Source organism: Acanthochromis polyacanthus, chromosome 13, assembly GCF_021347895.1.
Source record: "Acanthochromis polyacanthus isolate Apoly-LR-REF ecotype Palm Island chromosome 13, KAUST_Apoly_ChrSc, whole genome shotgun sequence".
Lineage (NCBI taxonomy): Eukaryota > Metazoa > Chordata > Actinopteri > Pomacentridae > Acanthochromis > Acanthochromis polyacanthus.
Genome location: NC_067125.1, coordinates 7,382,878 through 7,409,223, shown reverse-complemented (window position 1 = coordinate 7,409,223; position 26,346 = coordinate 7,382,878). Strand labels below are relative to the sequence as shown.

At 41.9% G+C, this 26,346-nt stretch overlaps 1 protein-coding gene across 1 annotated transcript in view; it reads left to right on the top strand.

Annotated features, from left to right (window-relative positions):
* The window catches only part of LOC110970758 (endothelin-converting enzyme-like 1), a 57,181-nt gene that overhangs the window by 13,935 nt on the left and 16,900 nt on the right, over window positions 1-26,346 (top strand). The window contains 5 exon segments of the mRNA XM_051957763.1: window positions 11,180-11,402; window positions 16,480-16,578; window positions 17,447-17,521; window positions 21,864-21,970; window positions 22,906-22,961. Coding sequence (XP_051813723.1) covers window positions 11,180-11,402; window positions 16,480-16,578; window positions 17,447-17,521; window positions 21,864-21,970; window positions 22,906-22,961 — 560 coding nt within the window.

Genomic DNA, 26,346 nt, shown 5'->3' with positions numbered 1-26,346 from the left:
CTGGGGTTTAAATAAAGGTTGACATTGCTAGTTCATGCACACACAGTTGTATCCATACAAATGGAGGAATAGAGCGATTCCGTTTCCTGAGAGGTGTTGCTCATTAGCACAACTTACCAGACTTGGTTTACAAAGCTCCATTTCCTCTCATCAAGGGGTCTCTCCAGTCCTGCCTGTTATTCACCAGTTACTCAGCTTGTTGCAAACACACACACACACACACACACACACACACACACACACACATGTTTGTACTTCTATCTTAGTGAGGACATCCATAGGCGTAATGCATTTCCTAGAGCCTTACCCTAACCTTAACCATCACAACTGATTGCCTAAACTTAATCCTTACCCTAACCCTAACCAAACCTCAATTCATACCTGTTCTCTAAAAACAAGTCTTCACCCTCAAACATGGCTGTTTCAAAGTGAGGACCGGCCAAAATGTCCTCACTTTGTAAAAATGTCCTCACTTTGATAGTTAAATGCAGAAAATGGTACTCACCATGTAGCAAGTACAAGAACACACACACACACACACACACACACACACACACACACACACACACACACACACACACACACACACACACACATGTTTGTACTTCTATCTTAGTGAGGACATCCATAGGCGTAATGCATTTCCTAGAGCCTTACCCTAACCTTAACCATCACAACTGATTGCCTAAACTTAATCCTTACCCTAACCCTAACCAAACCTCAATTCATACCTGTTCTCTAAGAACAAGTCTTCACCCTCAAACATGGCTGTTTCAAAGTGAGGACCGGCCAAAATGTCCTCACTTTGTAAAAATGTCCTCACTTTGATAGTTAAATGCAGAAAATGGTCCTCACCATGTAGCAAGTACAAGAACACACACACACACACACACACACACACACACACACACACATAAGAATACTAATAACAAACACAGGGATCAGGAAACTGAAGTTGGCACTCATTCTGGGAAAACACTGATCTGAACCTGAACTTTGCTCTTACTGCTTGACCTGTTGGCTTGCTGTGTGAACAGTATGTTTACTAACCACAGTCATTCACTGTGACAGGGTCACTACACATTAATTTTGGAAAATGAAAACAGAATGTCGTCTCTACAAAGATCATAGCAACAGAAGGTCCTTTTACACTGCAGGAACTTGCAGGCCGATCCCGACTGTTGAGCATATTCTGATGGTAAGAATCGTCATTGTAGAACCTCTTTCAAGGCAGCTTTTGGAAGAAAAAAGTACAGGATAGGTACTGTGGAGCAGCCCTAAAGAAATTGCTGTGTTGATGTAAACAAAGATTGGTTAAATTTCCAGAGGACAACAAGCACCATTACTTTTCCCTCTGAGTGTCCTCATCAAGTAGCAGCTCTTTTCTTGTCTAACATCACCATCAAAAATGTAAAATTCACCATGTGGGCAAACATAGCAAACCTTCACTGGTCTGTTTCCTTTGTACTCACAGAACTGGAGTTATGCACAGCAACCACTATTGGTTGTTGAAATCTTGGTTCAAGTTGTCAGATTCTAAACTCAGACTGCTCCTGTAAACATTAGTGCTATCTCATTCAAACTCCAGTCTTATGACTGCAGGGCGCTAAAGATTTGTTTTTTACAATATTCTACAAATCATTGTAAGTTCATGGAGGGCTTTGCTTTAGTTCGCAACACATCTGTTGGTTCACAAGTTGACAGCAGTGGTAAGACAATCGCAAAAGTTTTTAGAGTGCATCTTCTGACAATCAAGAAAATACATTTTAAAATGGTGCCAGTCCATCTCGTACTGTGGATGTAGAGTTATAATATTTTCTCGCACAAGTACAAATTTTAACTTGCTAAGGGGAATGAAATGTAACTAATTCTCTACTAAGTAAAATCTGTAGAAAACTTGCACGAATCCATTCAATACTATAGATGTAAAGATACACAACCGTTGAAAAGTTTGGGGTCACGTAAACATGTCTTCATTTTTGAAAAGCATTTTTTTCAAGGAAGATAACATTAAATGAATCAGAAGTCCAGTGTAGACATTGTTAATGTGGTAAATGACTATTCTATCTGGAAACGGCGGAATTTTAATGAAATATATATCTATCTCAAATGGTGTTGAAAGGCTCATTGATGATTAGAAAACCCTTGTGCAGTTATGTTAGCACATGAATAACAGTGTGAGTTTTCATGGAAAGCGTGGAATTGCCTGGGTGACCCCAAACTTTTGAATGGTAGTGTATGTCAGTGAATAAGTAAAAAAAATTGACCTGTTAAGAGTGCCAACTCTAAAGTCAGAGGATCAAGAAAGTTTTAGGGGTTCGTAAGATCCTTCAAAAGCCTGAATATCTGTATATAGAAATAAAGAAAAAATGAGAAGGTATCCCCTTGATGTAGTACTGTGGGCGTAGAGATAGTTTACTGAATAAGGAAAAAAAACGTTTGCTGGGTTGACTAATGTAAAGTCATAAGATCATCTATGTCGGTAGGCTTTTTTCAACAGGGAGCAAATGTGTCTAGAAAACATGGTAATCCATTCAATAGATGCTAAGAGATTTTAGCTTTCTGACCTGAAAAAGCAAAACCGTGCTGCTCTCATGTAAAAAACAACAACATGGTAATGGAAATCACAACAGGATAACTGTAACCAAACATCTGACAGTTCAAGTGTTCAAAGCCAATCACCACAGTGAAACAGCTTTCAGAACAGCTTTATTTCCCACAGTGCAATTACATGAGCACTGTGATGTAGAAAAAGCAGACCTTCATGTCTTTGTCATATAAACTCTTGCTCTTGTATCACACTCGAAGTCTGGGTCCTGTTAGCCCTCACAGAGTGCCATTGTGTGGCTTCTCGCAGCAGGAGTCAGGGGTCGAGGCTGAAGTGTTGGTCCGTTGTAACATTGTCCAGTAGAGCGGATGGAAAGGAGGTTTTGTTTCTCTCAAGGCCACTAATGGACCGCAGAAACACTCTTTTGTACTCTTCTCCACTCTGCTGGACTGTCACTCACTGGCACGCACACACAGTCCAGAAGTACACTTGAAGATGAAACACAGCTGAAGAGGCCGGTACAGGGTGACATTCGTACAAACACAGAAACACGGAGGAAGGCCTGGCTGCTTGTTAAAGTAGAGGAGCAGTGTGAAGACCGGCTCTGAGAGGTGAAAAGGTGACTGACAAATAAGAAGAAGACAGACAGCTTCATCTGCCTGTAGTGTGTGTCAGATGACATCATGGTTGGTTAAAAATGAATGAAGCATCTTTCCTTCTATTACAGCTCACAGTTTTCCTTTGTTGCTTGGCCCATCCGTCCATCCATTCTCTATACACCGCTTTATCCTCACTAGGGTCGCGGGGGTGCTGGAGTCTATCTCAGCTGGCTCGGGCGAAGGGAGGAGACACCCTGGACAGGTCGCCAGTCTGTCACAGGGCTACATATACAGACAATCAATCACACTCGCATTCACACCTACGGGGAATTTAGAGTAACCAATTAACCTCAGCATATTTTTGGACTGTGGGAGGAAGCCGGAGTGCCCGGAGAAAACCCACACATGCACAGGGAGAACATGCAAACTCCATGCAGAAAGATCCCAGGCCCAGGCCAGGATTTGAACCGGGGATCTTCTTGCTGCAAGGCGAAAGTGCTAACCACAACACAACTGTGCAGCGTTACTTGGCCCATTCCTTCCATTTTCCACCTGCTTCTTTCCTTCATCGATTCTTGTCATTTCAGCTCCCTCCTTCACTCTTTTTGCTGCCTTTCTGTTGCTCCGTTTACTTGCCAGTCTTCCTCACATCTTCCTTTTCTTACCTCCACCCGGCTCTCACTTTTTTTTAGAGTCGGCCTTTCGCTCATTTTCACTTTCCCTCCCAGGTGTTTTACTTCATTCATCCGTCCATCCGTGCGCCTTTCACACTCCATGCTCCAGCCTGTTCTTTTACTACCCATCGTTTTCCCTTTCACTTCTCTCCTGCTCTGCTCTTCATTCTCGGTGGCTTTAGGTCTCTATTGACAACTCAATCTATCATTTTTTCTCTCTCTAACCCTCTATCATGCTCTGGTCTTTATAGGCACCTATTCACCAGGTTCTTCTCTCCGTTCTCATTTCTGTCCATCTCTCCCATGTTCTAACATCGATTCCTTCCCCATCATACTGACAAGAGCAGTCAGCTCCACATCTCCTCGTCTTGTATCCATGTTTCTTTTCTTCTTCATTCTCCCTCCAGTGTGTGTGTGTGTGTGTGTGTGTGTGTGAGGTCCCTGAGCACTGTGGTGACTGCAGCCAATCCCATTAGCCAGATGAGCAGGCCTCCAATGAAGGGGAAAGCATAATGACAACACCAGCGCCTCTCTCACACACACTCTTCCCCTGCCGCTCCCCCTCTTTTCTCTCTCTCCGTCTGCTCCGTCCGTTCATCCGTCACTCTCGAGGGTGTGCGAGCGCCAGTGTAGGAATCCGGTGTGTGTTTGGGTCGTGCAATTTAAAGGCGAGCAGTTAGAGTCTGTCGTTTTAGCGTTTATTTAGGTGAGCTGCAGCGCACGATGTGAGCGTGCATCGGTGAGTAATCCAGAGAAGTGGAACAGCCACAGTAGACTGTTCGCTTCCTGCTGGGTCCACCGCCTTTAAAAATATACACTCGATGTCGCTGTAAAGCATTTTCAGATGAAGCGCTTCACCAAACAGTGGATTTCATGGCGCTGTAGCTTTAAGCAGTTGAGGTTTAAATCCCAGCAGGGCCTCCTGAGCTGAAAATATGTGCAGTCAAGCTACTATGGGGTACTTTGGATAAAAGTCGACAATAAAAGGCCTAAGTGTATGTGATTTTCTGTCTCTGTGGTGTTTGAGTTTGTAATTTGAAAACTGCTGCGCGTGTCACATTATTCCACTTTCACTTTATGATTTAACACTCAAATCTGTACATTTGTCCTGACTGTCAGTCTGAAATTACAGCGTTCCTCTTGTAAAGTTTGGAATAGAGGCGGCCCTCCCTCGCCTCTCCATTACCTACAGGGTCATTACCTGCAGTAATGTGTTGATGCAGTGCAAGGGGACAGTGTCTTTTCATCTCCCTAACTAGCCCCATTAAAATCCATTCAGCTAATGAGCCTTCACTCAGTCCTCCGGTGATTAAGACCTACCACTTGATCTGTACAGCGCTCTCGCTCACACTGCTTTCATTTAGCCCTGCTGAGACTCCCATTACTGCACAAAGTACACACTGACAAATGCACACGTGACCATGAAGGGGAGAGTGGGGAGTTCTGACACTCGAAGGAAGTTTTAGAACACCAAGGACAAGGTGATAGTGTGTTATAGCTCACATGTTTGAAAGGATCAATTTCATTACTCTGCCAAGGAATGGCAGAGTTATGTGACGATGGATGTCTGTCTGTCTGTCTGTCTGTCTGTCTGTCTGTCTGTCTGTCTGTCTGTCTGTTAGCAACATTACTGAAAAACAGACCAACAGATTTGGATGAAATTTTCAGGGAAAGTCAGAAATGACACAAGGACCAAGTGATTAGATTTTGGCGGTGATGCAGCTTATAGTCTGGATCTACGGATTTGTTAAAGATTTCTGTATCATTGTGAGATAGTGGCACAGTGTCACTGTAACCATGACAACAAGTGAACACTACATCAGCTGCCTGCTCGCGATCACAGGATTGTGATCTTACCACAAATCCACCGCTGCAGTCTTATTGGGACTTATCCATCAGAAATGATACAAGGAACAATCGACTAAATTGTGGCGGTGTTTCTGAGTCCCATCAACCTTAGAGATCAGAATCTGTGATTTAGAGACTGTCATTAAAACACTGCAGTTTCAAAGTGGAAATCCTCAGTCATGGCGTTGACTGCTTGTTTTCCTCATGATGTGTCTTCCATCATATAAAAAACACCATATGGGCATGTTAATAAGGTAAAAAACAGAGAGTGTCTGTAAGTAAAGTAGCTGACTTTTTCCAGCACAGTGCTCCTCACTGTGCAGCCATGGGGATCCCAGCAGATAACTAGCAGACAGAAGACACATCGTGACCATATCCTTGGAGTTTGTGTTTCGTCTAGCGCCTGTCTTCCAGCCCAAAACATCCTTGACTGGTCTCTTTATGAATGGAGACAGATCAAATTGATACAAATCCTGAATCAAACTTGCAGTGACAGAGAAAACAAGGAGCGTTGCTGGGATTAGTAAGAGGAAATATACGCATCGCTGCTCAAAAGGTGTTTGTGATTTTCAGATAGCAGCCTCATCGCTGTTCTAAATGAATACTTGTGTCTGGAAGGCTGCTCATTTCAGGGATTACTTGGCTACTCTGTTTCTCTCTTAGCTGTTATAGCAGCTGATCACCATTTAATCCAAGGCTGAAAAATGTACACACATCACAACATTCGGTCCCACTAATGCCTCCAAAGCAGCTGGTACGTTGAGATATGGACTGTAGAAGAGCTCTGAAGGTATTTTGATGGTATCAGAAGCTGCGTAATCCATTGATGGCTGCTTTTTCCAACACATCCTAAAGATACTCAGTTGGTTTTTGATGTGGAGAATTTAGAGGTCAACCTCAACAACATCTTGATCTTTCAAGTCAACATCTTGGATTCTTTGTTGAGATTCTCAAACCATTCCTGAACCATGACAACAAGCATTATTCTGGTGAAAAGGGCCACTGCCATCAGGGAATACCGTTTCCATGAAGGAGTATATGTAGTCTGCAACAATGTTTAGGTAGCTGTCAAAATAACATCCATATGAATGTCAGGATTTAAGGTTTCCCAGGAGAACATTGGTCAGAGAATCAAACTGCCTCCATCAGCTTGCTTTCTTCAGTGCATAATACAATTTAAATGTAATGGTCGCCTCACAGCTTGAAGGTTCTGAATTCAAATCTGTTGGTCGTCTGGGGTATTTCAGTGTGGAGTTTTCTTGTTCTGTCTGTTCCTTTGTGGGTTTTCGGCATGTGCTCCATCTTTCTCCCACAGTATAAACACATGCATGGCAGGTTAACTGGTGATTAAAAGTCCACATAGGTATGAGTTTAGAAGATGTTCTGACACAGTCATCTAGCTATCCCAATTTCCCCCTGCCAAAGTGAATCAGGTCTTTATTCTTCCAATTTTCCCGCTACCATTACATTAACTTGAACTGACTGTTTACTTGCTGCATAATATATCCCATACAATGACAGGTGCCTTTTTAATAAGATAATCAAAGTCATTCACTGCACCTGTCAGTGGTTTTCATTGTTGGTGTAAAACAGATAGAAATGTGCTACGTATAAACAAGAAAAGCACTCAGACAGCACAGTACTCCACCAAGGCTGTTCAGTCGTTGTATGATTTCTGAAGTCCTGATAAGTCCACAGCGGTTGATTTGTAGTAGGATCACAATCATGTGATCATCAGCAGTCAGCTGACGTAGTGTTCACTTGTTGTCATGGTTACAGTGACGCCATGCGGCTATCCTGCAGTGATACAGAAATCTTTAACAAATCCATGGATCCAGACTATAGGCAGCATCACTGCCAAAATGTAATCACTTGGTCCTTGGGTCATTTCTGACCTTCCGTGAAAATTCATCCAAATCCATTGATCTGTTTTTGAGAAATGTTACTTACAGACAGACAAACGGGCAGACAGACAAACGTACACCGATCATCGCATAACTCTACTGCATTCCCTGGTGGAGTAATAAATGTTTGGAAGATTCATAACAAAAGTCATAATGTGAGTAAGTGCCTTCTCCTCCAGACCACAGAGACATCACAGGTTGTTTACATTGTCTTTCTAAACCATCCATACTAGTCTTATCTAACCCCTGCTGGCTGTACATCATTGTCTGACAAGGCCTTCCAACACACACACACACACACACTGTTATATTCACACAACTCACTATTTGCATGATTGTAGGAGTTTTCTCATTCTGAAAATGTAAAAAAGAAAATACAGTTTTAAGTGTTGTAAATGACCAGCACTTTTCCAATTTCTGCTGAGTACAGTCTTGAATAATCAACTCTGATCCGTGCAGTGATGAAAAATAACACACACCACAAATTAATTGCCATTGTGAGTTTGGTTTTCAGCAGCCACACAGCTCATTGTGGATTATCCCCTCTTACTCGGAGAGATTACTGTCATTACTTTTCCTCAAAGATGCCTCAAGTCAAACAGCTCACCCATCTCTCCCACACATACAGCCAAGTGCTGTAGTTTTACCATTATCATATAGATGACTTCCACACATTTAGCTGCACTTCTGGGCACACATTTCCAAACACACACACACATACAGAGACTCGCATGAATATTGTTAAAATCCAAACTCACACCTGTCTAAGTGAGACTGTGCAAACCAATATCGTGGAACAAGCATGCGACAACAAAATCAGCTAATTAAGCGAAGCAGCCACACCTGTAACACATGTTGATTAGCGGATGCCACCCGAGTCTCTCATTCATTTAGCTACCCTCCCTCCCTCCACCTCCTGCCTTCCTCTCCCTTTTCCCGTCAATTAAATTCACTTCACAAGTGCCTTGTTGGCGGGACCTCGGGGTGCTGTTGCCAAGGCGCTTTTGATTTAATATCTGTCATGCATAGGGAAATTATTACAAAAAGGAGGGAAAAAAGAAGCAGGGAAAACAACAACATGCCTTGAGGTTTGCATGGAGCCTCGCAGTAGGAGAAGGGGGCATTTGTCCCTGCAGGGCAGATTAGATGTGAGCACCCAGTGGGGGCACGAGGACACACCAGCTCTCCATTGTCTGGGGGAGAAGACACAGCTTGAATACATAAATGACTGATCCATTTTCTTCACCCGTGCTCGACATTTTCCTCACCCCTCTGATGTCGCTCTGCTGCGGCTCAGTCTGGATTGTAGAGAGCTGTTCTTTAACTGTTGGGCCTCTTGACTCCTCACTATTCGCTCTCCATCACTGTCTCCCCATTGTTTTCTCTCTGACTTTTCTGACTTTTAAAGGGCTTACAGGGCAGATGGAAAAACAGCACTCTGGGCCAGATGGGACAAGATTACAGTTAGACACAGTAGACGTCACTTTACAAAGAGAACAAAAGAGCGAGCGTGCTGCAAAGTGTGCTAATATTAAAGCAGCACTATGTAACTTTTCAGAGTAAAAATAACACAACCTCACTCTTCCAAGAGCAGAGTTGAATTCCTAAGACATTAAATGCACTCTTATTCAGTTCAGTGCACTCAGAGACTTTACTGCTACAGCATCTCTTAGTCTGATATGACTAGCAGCTAAAATTTAAAAGTCAACCAGTGTTAGAAAATTTACTTTAAACCAATATTGTTATTCTTTGCTTTGCAACTTCTTTTTTTAAAAACTGGTGTACAGTGACATGTAGAGGCTTCATTTGCAACGCTGTCAGGTTAGAAAAGATGTAGATGCACAAATATGAAACTTTGACAGCAATATAATATTAAAAGGCAAAGTTAGTAAAAAACAAAACAAAACAAACAACAACAACCAAGCAAAAAAAAAACATTATTTAGAGCACTTTAGATGTAAAAAGAAATGAATCGACTAAAACATCCACAGCTACCAGTACAATACAATTCAACAAAGGATGAAAATGAGTTAAGGACTGCACAGTGACTTGGTGGTTAGCATTTTCCCCTGGCAGCTAGAAGATCCCCAGTTCCAGCTGGGATAGACTCCAGCCCCCTAATGAGAATTAAGCAGCGTATAGTTAATGGATGGATGGATGAAAATAAATTGGACTTTGGATTGTTCTGCAGGTTATTCCACATTGCAGGTGAACACTAAGTAAACCTGCATTTTCTAAGCTCAATCAAGTCATATGGTAAGAGCCCACATTAAAAGAATTAAGTAATTTACTGGAGTAAAACATAACCACAAATCTAAATAAATACAACCCAGTGCCTATCACACCTGTCAGAGAGGGAGGGCCACCCAAGTTGTATAATTACATACCCACCTATTGTAATTATGACTAGTAATAAATCTCAATGCAGAGTGATAAAGCATGTCCAGGGGCGTCGCAGTCTCTGCTGAGGCATGCATGTAGGAAATGTCACCGTAGCCCAACACTGATAGAAAAGTTGTCTCAGTCAGCTTTTTTTTTCTTCTTTTTTTACAAACACAATTTATTTTCTGACATGAGAAACCAATTTGTTGTCGTAATTTAGTCATCAGTTTGGTCATGTGGTGTACAAATTTAAGCTTCTGTCGATACTTGTACTCTGTGACTCTATGACTCTTAATATTTTTGACTTTGCTGGAGATAGTGAACGTTTTATCTGCATTAAGAAACTATTCTTGCTCATTCACTGTGACTTTAGGATTACATTACAAAACTGTATCATCAGCAGAAAGATACACATTGCAAGCAGACACAGAGGAGACAATACCATCTGTGTGAAGACTGAACAGAACAGGCCCCAGGATTGAGCTTTGTGGGACACCTTTTGTAATTTTTACATATTCTGATTTAACATGAGGAAAATCTGAAACCATTAATATTCATTTCTTAGAACTTTTCTCTTACTGTGCTACTAGCAGACTGCGTTTTAGCATTCATCATCTTGTGAAGTCATCCACGAGTGCAGCTATTTCAAGGCTCATTCTTAGCCAGTACGTATGTATGATTCTCAGGCATATTCTGAAGCATCTTTTCCGGCGCTATCTAAGGCAGCGGTTACACTTTCTCCATCTGCGAGTATGTTACAGTCTGCATGGGCTCCTCTGCACACGTCCAGGTACAGTCCAAAATTTGTGTCTGCTTAACCACTGCAAGGGAAGTATTATTCCAACATGGATTCGTAGATACGATCAACTATGAATGTATGCAGCAGAGTCTTCCAAGTGAACTCCTGCAGACTAAAATAATGGGAGCAAAGTCACAGCTTACTAAGGACTTCAATTCACTTCCTTATTTTGGTTTGTCCCCCTGAATATCCATGTCAGTTACAGACCATATGCTATACTTGAGTTAAATTACCTGGTGTTAGTGGGAATATTTTGTCGTCTGTCCATACTGTTGAGCCCATCCAACTGAAGCTTCGCTTTCAAGGGTTCTTTGGTTTCAAACATTTGCTAGTACTTTAACTTATAATTGGACTCACGTGTTCTGTAGGAAACTATTCTTCAGAGCCTGTTTTTAACTGGTTCGCTCATGTTTCCTCTGTCCTAGGGTTCTCCATAACTACATGCTGTGGCGCATCGTGGCAGCGTTAAGTGAGCACCTGACCACCGCCTTCCGGAGCACCATCCACGAGTTTTCTCGAGAGATTGACGGCACCGAGCAGCAGCTGGAGCTGGGCAGACTCTGCCTCACCCAGGCCAACAAACACTTCGGCATGGCCCTGGGAGCCCTGTTCGTCCAGCAGCACTTCTCCTCACAGAGCAAGGCCAAGGTCTGTGTGTGTGGGTGGACTGATGGATGGTTGGTGGGGCAGTAAAGTGGTGTATATGAATGGGATGGATGAATGAATTTTTTTATTTTGTCCTACCTTTGGAAGAAATGAGCCTCTTCCTTCCATTCGATTCAGTGTATTAGTCAGTAAAAAAAAATAACTGCCCAGTAAATCTGAAGTGAACTTTTTAAACTTCAAAACACAAAATCTGAATAATAAGTAGAGTTTTGGATGGCAGTTGTTAGCGCCCAGTGAGATGAACCAAAATGTCACCAACACTGAGACCAAGAAACATAGATTTATTTTATTTCATTAATTACTGGCTGTTAGCTCACCAGGCTGATGTGGTACATTACATTTAGTCTAGTTGTGTCCCAGTTCCATTCTTTACTATAAACCACACCACAAACTGTATGCAGTTTTTGACTACATAGTGTGCATATAAAACTGCCTGATTGTTGAGTGTCCTGTTGATGAAAAGTCATTGCTTTATAATATATTGTACAACAGAGATAAAGAGACTATTTTCTGCTGCAAACAATAATTTTTTCTTAAGCAGGTGTTTAACAGATACAGAAAAATCTAAGATTAAGTGATAGAACAGTGAAGTTGTTGACATATTTCCATCACTGTTTCTGATATTTTTATAGACCTTTACTCTCACAGTAGGATACATAACTACTATAGAAACTAAGAGCTGCATTTTATAAACAAACAAAATTAATCATTTATATTTTCCAAATCAAGAAATTGCGTAAAGATGACCATTGAGTAGCAATGTAACTACGGATGACTAAAAAAGGATATTAATCTTCTCAGCCTATAGGGGAGTATTGTCTAACAGCACATGCTTCAACCTTTCACCTACAGTTTAGCTTAGAGGGAAACATTGGACTCGTTATTTAAGAAAAGGCAGTTTAACCAGTTTTATATCACCAGCATACACAAAGAAATCCTTTCTAAAATTTAACTGTGTAAAGATTTTAGTTTGCTACTCCGGCTCTGGTGGTACCACTGTGGACTTTCCCCTTTAAATTAATTGTAAATGTAGCCTTGCGACAATATTTAATCACATGTGATGTGAGCTGTCCTCCACATGGAGGCCAGTGAAGTGATTAGCTACACCATGACATTAGTATCCAACGTGCATTGTATGCATTCAGTACAGCATATGAGATAAATTATCTGTTCACCCCCTTACCACTGGGTGTTCAGTCTCTACCTGCAACACAAGAGAAAAATGCACACGTAATGAGCAATTAATGTGCAATTCCCAATGGTTGCACGAAAAAAATATTTTTTACTGGAATCTCACTAATGTTGAAAAAAAGTGACCTTCCAAGACAGCACGAGGAAAATTCACAAAACTGACCTTGGCCTTTAATTAAATTTCTATGACTGCACATGAAAAAACATTTTCTACATTCTCCAGAGCTGTGGCAAACAATTTTCTTTTTCTTTCTTTCTTCCCTAGTCCACCTCTTTGGATCTGCAGACTGGGTATTTTGACATGGCTAGATGATTTTGATTGATTCCTGAACTGGGATTTGGAAATCCCATCCATGCCAATCAGAACTGTCTTAGTTTCTACCTCTCCTTCACTGCTTGTTGTTTTTATTTTGCTCTTGGCTGAGGTCAGTCACAACTAATACCCCCACCTCTGCCCTCTGGTCCCCTTCAGTTTCACCTTAATCCTCCCCCATATGTATTCTCATCAAAGTCTCTTGTCCATTCTAGGACATGGGGATATGGTTCCCAATAGGATTTCTAACCCCTGTAACCCCATGCTCCTTCTTTAAGCCCTCCATCATCTCTCTTTCACCTTCTTCTTCTAATACTCTCGCTGTTCACCCGACCCTACTTCATCTTCCTTCGAGCCATCTGTCTTTTTCCCTTGCAAACTTATAAATCTCTGCCAAAGCTTAGGACCACAAAGCATAAAGCAAGTTTGACACAACTGGATAAGTTCTGGGTGCTAATTACTTTCTATGTACTGTACCTTAATTGAAATGTAAGTTCCCAAACTCCTAATGTTCCGTTTAAGAATGTAATAAGATACTAAGGGTAAATTTCAATAATGCTTCAAGCTAGTGGAGCCTTTCTGATTAATAAAAGACAAGAGAGGAAGGATTTTTAGGCTGAAGCCTGCAGTATGACAAGTTTTTGTCAGATGGCGTGGGTGCTAATCCCATAAGTATTCCAAAATCACTTAAAAATCACTTAAAACATCTGTTGTATCTGTGCTGCATGTATGTCGCGCTCCTCGTGAGAGACAGGAGGTTTTGATTGCATCTTCAGCAATGCCCACGTCAATGCTGGTCTTTCTACACTGTTCATAGACATTAGTTTGTAAAATATTGGCATGTTCACACAGGTTGCAAACCTCATTATCAGCACAAGAGGGGTATCACACCTGCAGCCAGCGGCGACGTGTGCAGCCTTGACTGACTCACTGATGTTGCTTCCTTCAGCACGAACAGGAATTAATGAGTCTCAAGAGCTGAAGCTGAGAGGCAGGAGACAGAGGGAGGAGACAAGTGTTCTTGTTATCCTGAATCGCCAATGTACACAGAACTGAAGGACACAACGTGTCACGGTGTCGTTTAAAGGTTTACAGTAGACTGTAGTTTTAGGAAGCAGAAATGTTATTCCTAGAAATTTACTTCAAGTTTGGACAGCAGATGTTAACTGGGAGGAGATCCCAGGGTAGACCCAGAATACGTTGGAGAAATGATGTCTCTTGACTGGTATATAAATTCTTCAGTACATCCCTTTAAGAAGTGGATGGGAGAAGAAAGGTCTGGGTAGGTCTAAGTGGGCTATCGCCATGATGGATGGATGCGCAGATGGACGGTTGGATGGATGGATGGATGGATGGATGGATGGATGGACAGACGGATGGATGGATGGACAGATGGATGGACGGTTGGATGGATGGATGGATAGATGGATGGACAGACGGATGGACGAACGAACGGACGGACGGACGGACGGATGGACGGACGGATGGATGGATGGATGGACAGAGATGGTTGGATGGATGAATGGACGGATGGTTGGATGGATGGATGAACAGACGGTTGGACGGACATGTGGATGGATGGATGGATGGATGGATGGACAGACGGATGGATGAACGGACGGACGGACGGACGGACGGACGGACGGACGGACGGACGGACGGACGGATGGACGGACGGATGGATGGATGGATGGACGGACGGTTGGATGGATAGACGGACGGACGGACGGTTGGACAGACGGATGGTTGGATGGATGGATGAACAGACGGTTGGACGGACATGTGGATGGACGGATGGATGGATGGATGGACAGACGGATGGATGGACGGACGGATGGACAGACGGTTGGACGGATGGACGGACATGTGGATGGATGGATGGATGGATGAATGGATGGATGGAATGGACTTTTGTTTCTAATGACGATCTTATTCTAATAGACAAAAGATGATCTTACCAGTCATCATTTAATCATTGGCAGTCAGTAGCACACTCACATTTTGAAAATTACTAACCACAGCATGTCTTATCGTCCTCCATGCAGAAATTTGTGACTTACAAATCTTGTGTCCCATTTATCTAGAAAACAGCACTGTGTGAGAAATTTAGTGAGGGTTGAACCGGGGTATGTTTCAGCTGCACTTTAGGGTCAGTGGTAATTACATATCAGACATCAGAATTAGCTTTGCACGACAGTTACATCAGAAACTGCAGCAATGGAACTACAAAGGTGGTTTTTAAAGTCACTGTTGTGGACAATCCAGTCCAATTAGCTGTAATTACACTCGCATAAGCAGCACTTCTCACAAAAACACAAACTGTATCTTCTGGATTTGGAGAAATCCAATTTAAAATGCCTAAAAAAAAACCTCTCAAATATTCAGTATTTCTCCAACACAGAAGTTTGTAAACACTGAGAAGGTTGAGGAAAGGCTATTGAAGATGACACATCGAACACGTAGAGCGATTTGTGTTACATTTGGACTCCTTTCAGTCACAGCCCAGTCAAATCTCAATATACTGACATAGACACATCTTTTTAGGTTCAGCTTGAGCATGGTCAGTCTTGATGAACACTTACTTTTCCACAGTGACAGTTAATGACAGCGTGTACTCCCACTGATGCCGGTGCTGCATTCAAAGTTTAGCAAGATGTTTGAAGGTGACGGAAAGTAATGTCAGCCGTCATAAACAGCAGGGCAAAGACTACGACACGCCTCCATAGAAATATAAACCTGCAAGTCTCTCATAGCCCCTTTGCGACAACACAGGTACCCACACAGACAGTCTCTCAAGTTGACTTAAATGTGCTTGTACTGACTGCTCTTTGTCCATGCTACACTGAGTTGTGGAAAGTCAGTCTATCTAATAATGGGTTCTAGCTAAATTTGAGGGTGCAGTTACCCTTTAAAGTTCTCTTTTATCCACACCATAGCAACAATGCACCTCCTTCTTACATCCCCCACAGTATTATTGAAATTCTGTTTTCAAAGGTTAAGTAAGGCCTTCAAAGGCTCTTGAATATATCTTAAGGAGCTTTAAAGACTCCCTCCAGTGAAAATTCAGTTTTTCCTTTGTTAACATTTTTAGGTTATTTTTCTTATGTGCTAGAAAATGCATCATGAGCAAAATAGGCAGCTGACACCATGACTGAGCATTTCAGTGTCGAACCTGCAGTGTGCTGGTGACAGTTTTTTTTCTCTTTTAATGGATTCAGACAGCCAAGTTTCATGTGAAAAAAAAAAACCCTAAGGAACCAGTTCTATCAACTTCAGTGTCGTTATTCTTCTTCAGAATTAGTTTCCAACATAAATGGCTGAATTACTGTAATATTCCAGCTGGACATTGTGGAGCATGGAGTAGTTTTACAGTGTTTGATCAGAGTTGGAGGTGAGCTGGTGTGCTTGAGCTGCAGTATGTGACAGAGCACAATAGCAAGCAACAATCTAGAGAACATCTAAGCCATTTGAAGGCAGGAGGAGGTTTTAGGGGTTAAATCGATCCCTGGAGACAAGCTTTCAAACTGAACCCAATGTGCTGTGATCTCCCTGTAGGTACAGGAGCTGGTAGAGGACATAAAACATTCCCTGGATCTCCGGCTGCAGGAGCTGGACTGGATGGATGAAGCCACAAAGGACGCTGCCAGAGCAAAGGTTTGGAGCTTAACTGAGCCTCTGCATCACAAACACGACTGCTTTCTAGATCCGATTAGTATTTGAAAAGGATTTAATTATTTCTTTGCAATTCTTTTCTTTCCAGGAGTTTGATTGATTGCTTGGTTAGATAGAAGTGCGTGATAGAATACATCAAAGGCTTGACATTGAGGAGTGAGGATCGCCTAATCCGGATCTCTCTGTGGTGCTGATTTAGGGTCTGCACTGCAAGATATCCCTTCTAATACTTTTACAATCTGAAGTTATAATCCTTTTAGAGGGCCATGCTGAATATAAAGAGCTTCCCTGTAATCCTATTACATTGGGTTTGCTTGATTAGCTGATGTGTGTGTGTGTGTGTGTGTGTGTGTGTGTGTGTGTGTGTGTGTGTGTGTGTGTGTGTGTGTGTGTGTGTGTGTGTGTGTGTGTGTGTGTTTTAGCTTTTGCTACATTGTGGGGACCAAATGTTCCCACAACTGTAGGAAAATCGAAAACTATGTCACTTGTGGGGACCTCATTTCGGACCCCACAAGTTTAAACAGTGTTTTCTTGACCATGTTGTTGTTACTGCAAAAACGTTTCTTTAGGGTTCGGCATTGTTTTGGTCTGGGTTAAGGTTAGGGTTAGGGTAAGGGTTAGGGGTTAGATATGAATGGGAGTCAATGGTATGTCTCCACAATGATAGAAAAACGCGTGCGTGCGTGCGTGCGTGCGTGCGTGCGTGTGTGTGTGCTCAGATGGTGCCTGGGTCCAGAACCAAGCGTGCATGAGTGGTTATCAGTTGCAGCGAGTGGATGTGGGGTGCTGTTGAACAGGTTTGGTTGTTTCTCCTCCACTCCATCACCCTCTTCTTTTTCTCCTCTCCCAGCTGAAGCACATGATGGTGATGACAGGATACCCAGACTTCCTGCTCAAACCTGAGCTCATTGATCAAGAATACGGGGTGAGTCATGAGCCTCCAATTTCACTCTGCATCGCACTCCAGTCCTGTTTCCCAGCATCCCTTTCTCTCTCTCTCTCTCTCTCTCTCTCTCTCTATTTGGCTGTAGAATGACTTTCCATCAGGTGCTACTGTGCATCCTGGCTGATTGAAATCAGACAGAAAAAAAAGTACATCATCATATACAGAAGTAAATCCAAGACATCCTGATGAGACCATTCAAAAAAAGACATGAGGAATAATAAATACTGAGTATGCTGATCCAACCACAAAGTGCACATAAAACCTGGGAGCAGGCAGCGCATTTGACACAAAAAGATTTGATTGAGGAAAACTTATGGTTGCCAGATGCATAAACAAAGGTATATACTGCACATCTGGGGACAACTGTGGTGAGATTCTGACTGAAAACAGAAACCAATTCTGAAAACTATAAACACATCTAACACCCCTTGAAGGCAGTACTTACAGCAGGAGCAGTCTATGGCACAACAAGTGTGAAACTCACATCTGTACTAAAACACATGTACGTATGCAGCATTGTTCAAAGTACTTGTTCTTTACTCACCAAATTTATATAAGATGCAGATTTGGGCTTTTCATAAACCTATGATCAGCTCATAAACTCAAAATGATCCAACATGATAAAAAGGAGACAACACTAATCGCACTTTGACCAAGAAACATCCAGCTATTATCTAGACACCACTCAATCCTCATTAGGGTCGCTGGGAGTCTGTCCCAGCTGACTTAGGGTGAAGGTAGGGGACACCTGTACAGGTCACCAGTCTATCACAGGACTACACATGGAGACAAACAATCACTCACACATTCACACCTACAGACAATTTAGAATCATCAGTTAACCTCAGCATATTTTTGGACTGCGGGAGGAAGCTGGAGAACCTGGAGAAAACCCACATATACACAGGAAGAACATGGCCGTGATGCGAACCAGGGATCCTCTAGCTGCAAGGCGACAGTGCTAACCACCATCCACTGTGCAGCCTTGACATATATGAACAGCTTAAAATTTAAAAAAAAAAATTAAAAGAGAATACTGATAGTTGACAAAAGAAATGTACGTGAAACATGTAAATTTGCATTGCATTTAATAATTATAAAACTTTTGCTAAACCTGATTAGACTTTAGCCCAATTGTTTACATGAGCCGCTGATGACAAAAGCGACCACGTGGCAGCTGGAGGGATCTTTACTGTTTGTATTTGCTACAGTACAGCTTAAATTTGACGTGTAAAATGAACTGTCAGATTTTCAGGTATGTATTTTAGTGTAAGTAGCACTTAACTTAGCATAAAGTCAAGGAACAGATGGAAATAGCTCTGTAAAGAGATAACAAAATTCAGCTACCAGCTCCTTTAAAAGTCACCAAGTAACATGTTTTATCATGTCATTTTTTATTTATATAACCTTTATTTAACCAGGTAAGTTAGTTGAGAACTGTTTCTCATTTTGAATAATGACCTGGCCAGTGTGAATTAATTTTAAATGCATTAAAACACAAAACACGTTAGTCAGTGAGTTGATGAGTCGCTCTTAGTTTCATATATAGCACCCAGACATGAGAGCAGGGACAATCATCTTATATAAGACTCTGCAAGAAATTCAGTGTGCTAAACAAAATAATCCTTTAGTGTCAGCTGTACGTATACGCAGTGTGTTGTGTTTTTAGTTCTACTCCTTATATTAAAGTGCACAGACACAGCGGGGGCTGGTGGTTGTGGAAGTTTACTTTCTTTCAGTGGCAAATTTCCGTCCATCTGCTACCATAATGTCTAATAGAGCTCTGTGCAGATGTGTATTTTTGTCACAAACTCACAGAAGCTCATCAGGCTCTGTGAGACTAAACAAGCAAAAAAGAGCAACCAAGACAGATGATGTGTTTACTGTCAGTTTAAAGGATGGAGATGTTCTAAAAGCAAGTTACATAGAACTCTTTTGGCAAGTGAACAAAACCACTTTTCAATCGGCGTACAATAAACTTCTGCAAATGCATTTTAATCAGGAGTCAGACACCTCTGTAGAATCAACAGTCCTCTGATGCACTGGACCACAATTAAAGTGTTAGTCCAGTCATCACAGATTACCTCTATTTACAGTGTAACCGACAATTAATAGCAGACCTTGTAGTACTATTCACCTCACACATCCGCTGATTAAATAGACAGTTTGACATTTGGAAAATACATTTATTTGGCAAGAGTTTGATTAGAAGATTAATATCACCCTTTCATCAGTCCATTAAATACAAGGCGACAGCTATTAGCTGTTTGGTTTAGCTTTGCTCAAGGACTGTAAACAGAGGAAACAGCACTTTGAAAGCTCACTAATAAATATGTTATATTTTGTTGGTTATTCTGCACCGAAAAAAATTCTTGCAGGGTTATATGGCTACTATTTCCTGACTGGGACAGGTCACTGTGAATTTTTATTTAGTTTTTTTTTTTTAATCAAAAGTGAATTTCAGTGGTGTAAAAAGACACATTTTGTAACCTGTGACCAGAGCTAGGTTAGCTGTTTCTGCACCGTTTACAGTCTTTCCTAGCCTAGCCGCGCTAGACAACCCACGGCAACGAATTTAATTCTCTGCCAGGGTGGGTCCAGTTACCCTCCATAAGGCTCGAGGCTGGATTCTCCTAAAACTGGCCGGACCAATCACCATGAAGTGTAGAGTCAGAAGGCGGGCGTAACGAAGTGACGACAGAGGCGCGATGATTCTGACAGAAACAACCAGCGCACAATAAACAGTTATCTTTCGACTCGGCTTTGGCCACAGCCCTTAAAGATTTGAAGCTAAAATTCAACTTGAAAGATAAACAAAGGACGACACTGAAGTGTTTCATTGAGAAGAAAGACGTATTTGGACTTATGCCGACGGGATATGGCAAATCCTTAATAAACCAGTTGGCTCCGCTGGTTGGGAAGCTAATGGTGTTAGGGAATTTCTGCGATGTCAGGTGAGGAAACACTGGAGGCGAACTCAGGAACACTCAGATGACTGATGTAGAGAAAAATGCTTTACTGAATTCAGGGGAACTGACATAACAAGTGCATTGTCAGTATCAACTCTGCGGAGTCTCTCTGTCCTTGCAGGGTTTATACTGTCTGAAAGAGAAAAGAGGCAGGATCTAACCTTGTTGTTGTTGCTATATCAGCAAATAGTTGTCTGTCTGAGCAGTTGGTGTGCTTCTGTGTGTCTCCAATTGGAGTCAAGGGATGACCTTCTGTATGTTGGTTCGAAATGACCTATTACCTACAATTTTTCCTTAACAAATGGGACTTAGCCACAATCCGCCGGCGCTCTCGGAACTCCGTCAGCCTATTCATTGCACTGATTGGTTGTATACCTACCCAATTGCTGCAGAGTGATTTGAAAGACAACCTTTTAGCCCGCCTCCCTCCCTGTCGAGCGTGCCTAGACCCTTGTGCCTTCAGAACATGGGTCTAGCGCGGCTAGGCTAAGTCTTTCCACTATTACGTGGATTTTACAGACATGAAAATATTTTACAATAAACTTCGGTCTTCCAGAAAGATAATAAGCACAATTCCTAAAATTTCAAACAGTTCCTTGCAAGGTTCTGCGTTCCATATTCAGAACCACTGAATGCCACCAGAATCAGCATCTGAGACAGAAATGAGCAGATTTGTTAGGCTCCATGTGTGTCTGCCTTCACAATTTCTCAAACCGGAGTGAAAAATATATGAGCACAGAGGGAGGAACAGAGGAGAGCCACAAAACAGCAGCAGAAACTCTAGAAGACATGAATGGAGTATACATAATTTAAGTAAACACCACATTCAAAACTATTGTCTTCACACAGCAGGTGGTTATTTGCTGCAATATTGATTTTATATTTATGGTTACAATCTTGCATATTGCACCTTTAATACCTAATGGGACCTGCACAATGGATTGGTTGTTAGCACTGTCACCTTGCAGCTAGAAGATCCCTGGTTCATGTCCTGGCCTTTCCAGGATCTTTCTGCATGGAGTTTGGAGTCTCCCTGTGCATGAGTGGGTTTTCTCCAGATTCTCCAGCTTCCTCCCACAGTCCAAAAACATGCTGAGGTTAATTGGTGATTCTAAATTGTCTGTAGGTGTGAATGTGAGTGTGATTGTTCGTCTCTACATGTAGTCCTCTGGTCCCGTCTTCACCGTAAGTCAGCTGAGATAGACTCCAGCCTCCTCTCCTCCCTAATGAGGATTAAGCGATGTACTGATTATGGATGGATGGATGGATGGATGGATGGATGGATGGATGGATGGATACCTAGTGTTCACTGGAGACATTCCCACTCAGATTCTTCATATCTGTGTTTGCAGTTTGATGTGGATGAGAAGACCTACTTCAAGAACATCCTCAACAGCATCAAGTTCAACATCAAGCTGTCTGTCAAGAAAATCCACGAAGAAGTGGACAAGACAGCGTGAGTGTCGTATCGCCTCACATTACACGGGCTACACCAGTCAGCCGTCTCAGCAGTGGCAGCCATTAAAACGAGGTTAATGTATCTGAGATCCAGCCTGAGCTCGTGCAGCTGAGGCTCGCACCGGACGCTGCAGTTCCACCACCGTGTCTCCCTAATATGTTTGACATGCCTAACATGTGTCCCTATGAATCCCTTTTCAGTTTGACATGTTTGTTGATGCGCCTCCAAATTAAACCAACAGATACCAAATCGGCACACAGCCGCAGAAAATCCATTTGATTTACTTATCTATAGCAGCCAGGCAGCAGAAAAGTGCTGTGGGACATGTGCTTCATTTTTCTAAAATACAGCCCGGTACGCCTGGATTGAGTGGCTCTCTGCTATGACAACACATTACAGTCGCATTAGTATTCCAAGGTGCTCAAAACAACTGTATCATTAGCCCACACTCAACGCCCTGAAGAGTTAAATCACATACTCCCCCTTTATCACCAAAAAGTGAACCTTTCATCGCTCACTCTGTCTTGTCACAGTGAAATAAAGAAACACTCCTCCTCCCCCTTCCCCCCGTGTTTGTCTCTCCTCATCTCTTGCGGTCCATGCAGAGCCATCAGTCTTTCGCTCCCAGAACAAGGGCATCTCGCACTTTCAGCCTTAGTCATTTGCGGGGGATTTTGTGCCAATCGATTGGACCGGCTTTAAGTGGATTACCATAAAGGAACTGTCCACGTTTTCATATGCAGGGAGGAACTTTGGCCGTGGGACCACACACACTGAATATTTCTCACCAGGGGGTTTACAGAGAGATAGACGGAGGTGTTTGGGATTCTGTTCAGGAGCTGGGTGTGTTTCGAGTAGGTAGATTGGTGATTTAAGAGCGTGAAGGATCCCATCTCTAAAACCCTGTTTGTCTGACACTGTTTTTCTCCTCAGGTGGCTTCTCCCCCTCAGGCCCTTAATGCCTACTACCTCCCTAACAAGAACCAAATGGGTGAGCGCGTGACTCTTCATTGTACATACTGATATTTGTGTTCCCGCTGTCATCTGTTTGCACATTCACACGCACACAGTCCTTCCTCCATTTCCATTCTGCACCACAACACGGGCCGCGCATTAGTTACACACAATTACACCGTGTTGCCATGTGTTTTCAGCAAGTCAAACGCGATAGCCACAAGAAAAAAGTAAAATAAAGCGTCCACCTCCTCATATCATATTCCTTCTCATCGCTCACTTTCTATTTCGATCTCCACCTCACATGCTTAATACCCCCCTGGAGGAAAAACAAGCAGTAACACCTTCGCCGAGTTTTAACAAATCTAGCCGTGCGATGTCACCCCTCCCCTCCCCATCCCTCCCTCCTCATCTTCTCCCTGATCAGCCCTGCTGTCGGTGGCTGCCTGCCTGCTGGATTAAATCTCTCGCAGAAAAATCAATGGTGCGCTCGCAGGCTGATGCTGGAGGACAGGAGGAGTCAGTCAAACACAGTCATCAAGGCCCTCTGGATCATTTTTTTTTAAACCCAGACGATTTCTTATTCCTCTCACTTAATCCAGCTACTTCACTTCTCCGCTCTTCCTCGTTTTCTTTTGTTCATTTTAACATTCTCCTTTTTTTTCTTTAAGCAAATTAATGTAGCCTACTTAATTCCTACCTCAGTCTCTTTCACTTTCTTTACTCCATTCAGTAGAATCAGGTTCTGCTTGAAGACAAGGATGGCGGTTAATTTAATGTTACCCTATAATATACATAATCGGTGCTTTTTGCAGAGTCAGTTTTCATGTTCCTGCACCAGGTACAGCCATGACCGGAGGCGCTAAGTTTTCAGGTTGTTCATCCAACCATCTTATTCTCATAAATGTAAAATCTCTTAAAGACTTTGACTTCAAATTCGGCACAAACGTTCACTTGGACTGGAGGATGACCTGATTAGAGTTTGGTGGTTAAAGATCAACATCACTGTCAGCTCACAAAGCACATTTAAAGCAAATACCTAACATGGTAAAATAAAGGAGAGGTGGCATTTTACATTCAGAAGGTGAAGGTCAACTTCACCGTGACATGCAAAAACCCCTTTTTTTAGGATACTGAAGACACGGACCGTGTTTTACACTACCGTTGAAAAGTTTGGGATCACTTAAAGATGTCCTTATTTTTGAATGAAAAGCAGTTTTTTTTCAGTAAAGGTAACATTAAATCAGGGGTGTCAAACTCATTTTAGTTCAGGGGACACATTCAGCCCAATATGATCTCAAGTGGGACGGACCAGTAAAATCACAGCATAATAACCTGCAAATAACCACAACTCCAAATCTTTCCATTTGTTTTAGCTAAAAAAAAAAGTACATTCTAGCAATGTTTACAGTTAATGAACTATATTTTTGCAAAACATTATGAACAAACTGAAATTCCCTTTGAAAAATAAGTGAAATATCAATGAAATTATGCCCCAGTTTGTCATTTACACATTAGAAGTGTTCACAAAATCACAAAGCATTTAGTCGCAGGTATCTGGAACTGAACAATACTTGTCAAGATCGAGAAATTATTTAAATTTACATTAATTTACACATTTATGGAGGGAGGGAGGGAGGGAGGGATAGGTTTTCTTGTTTTTAATGTTTCTAAATGTTGTAAAGCACTTTGTGTTGCATTTTTAACTCAAAATACAACATTTTTAACTTTATGAAAAGTGCTCTATAAATAAAGTTTGATTGCTTGATTGACATCTGTGCAGAAATCCTGACCACCTGAGCTGACACACTATTAAGGAAGAAGATGAAGTCGTCCCTCTGCCTTGTAAATGTATCAAATTTATACATAAAAATACATAAAAGTTGTGGCAGGAAAGTGGACAAATTCAAAAAATAGCAGTTGCTTTTATTGAAAGGTTGGAATGAATGTCGTCTCTGTAATTTTTACTCTTTGCAAAGTCATCCTGCGGGCCGGATTGTTTTTGGCTCAGAGGCCTTATGTTTGACACCTGTGCATTAAATGAATGATAAATCCAGTGTAGACATTGTTAATGTGGTCAATGACTGTTCTCGCTGGAAACAGCTGATTTTTAATGGAATATCTCCATAGGGGTACAGAGGAACATTTCCAGCAACCATCACTCCTGTGTTCTAATGCTACATTGTGTTAGCTAATGGTGCTGAAAGGCTCATTGATGATTAGAAAACCCTTGTGCAGTTATGTTAGCACGTGGATAAAAGTGTAAGTTTTCATGGAAAACATGAAACTGTCTGGGTGACCCCAAACCTTTGACCAGTAGTGTATATTTAGTGAGATACTGAATCTGTGACACTAAACTTGATGGGGTTAAAGAAGTGAGTGAAGCATCTATAATTAAAAGCTGTAGTGTCTTTATGAATATATTACATGGATTTGGACAGACATTGATGTAAGCTGCAACTTTAGCAATTCATTGATTATTTCTTAGATTGCATAAATGAGATACATAATATAAACAGTGTATGGCTATGCTCTAAGGCAGTGCTTTAAATGCTAACATCAGAATGCTAACATTTTGAGCTCTTTGGCTGCTCTGACCGTAAGTTTAGGATTACTGTCCTCCTGAATGACGAAATGCTGTCTAAAGAGTTTTGATGCATTTTTCTGAATGTGAGCGCAGAGAATGTTCCTGTTTACCTCTGCATTCATCCTGTTCTTTCCATCAGCAGCAGTAAATGCCAGTGTGCCACTTCCATTGGCAGCCATACATGTCCAAACTATAACAGAAGCAGCACCATGTTTGACAGATAAGGTGGTGCTTTGGGCTGTTTCCTTTTTCTGTCAACACTTTCGTCTTCCCACCACTTTGATTGAGGTTTATTTTTGTTCCATCAGTCAGGAGAACTTTGTCTCACAACTCTACCAGCTTGTTTTGGGATTGTTTGTGAGCTGCAGCCTGCTCTTTGTGATTCTCTCTTTCTGTGAGGCTTACTGGTGGTGGCGTCATCACGACGTCTTCTCTTGATTGTTAAAAAAGAAACATGTTCACCTGCAGCCGGGAGAGCGATGTAACTTACTGTGCAGTCATACTGAGCTTCTTTAACGTGCACATGATGTTGCTTTCGTACACAAGATGACAACACCTATTGAATTTGGCAATATTTTTCACATCTTTTAGTTTTTTGCATTTCTGAGCATATGTATCATCTTCAGCTGCATTGTAACCGCTTTACTCCTCATATTAACACACAACTGCACCTCATTGAAAATAACAATTCTCAACAACACTTTGCGCTGATAATACAGACATTTCCATATTCTTGGCGCAAAGGCAAACAAGTTTTTAGTGTTGAACTCCACCAAGGTTGATCTTTTTGTTGTAATATTCATAGACAGGACCTTAAGGTGCAGCCAGACTGAGG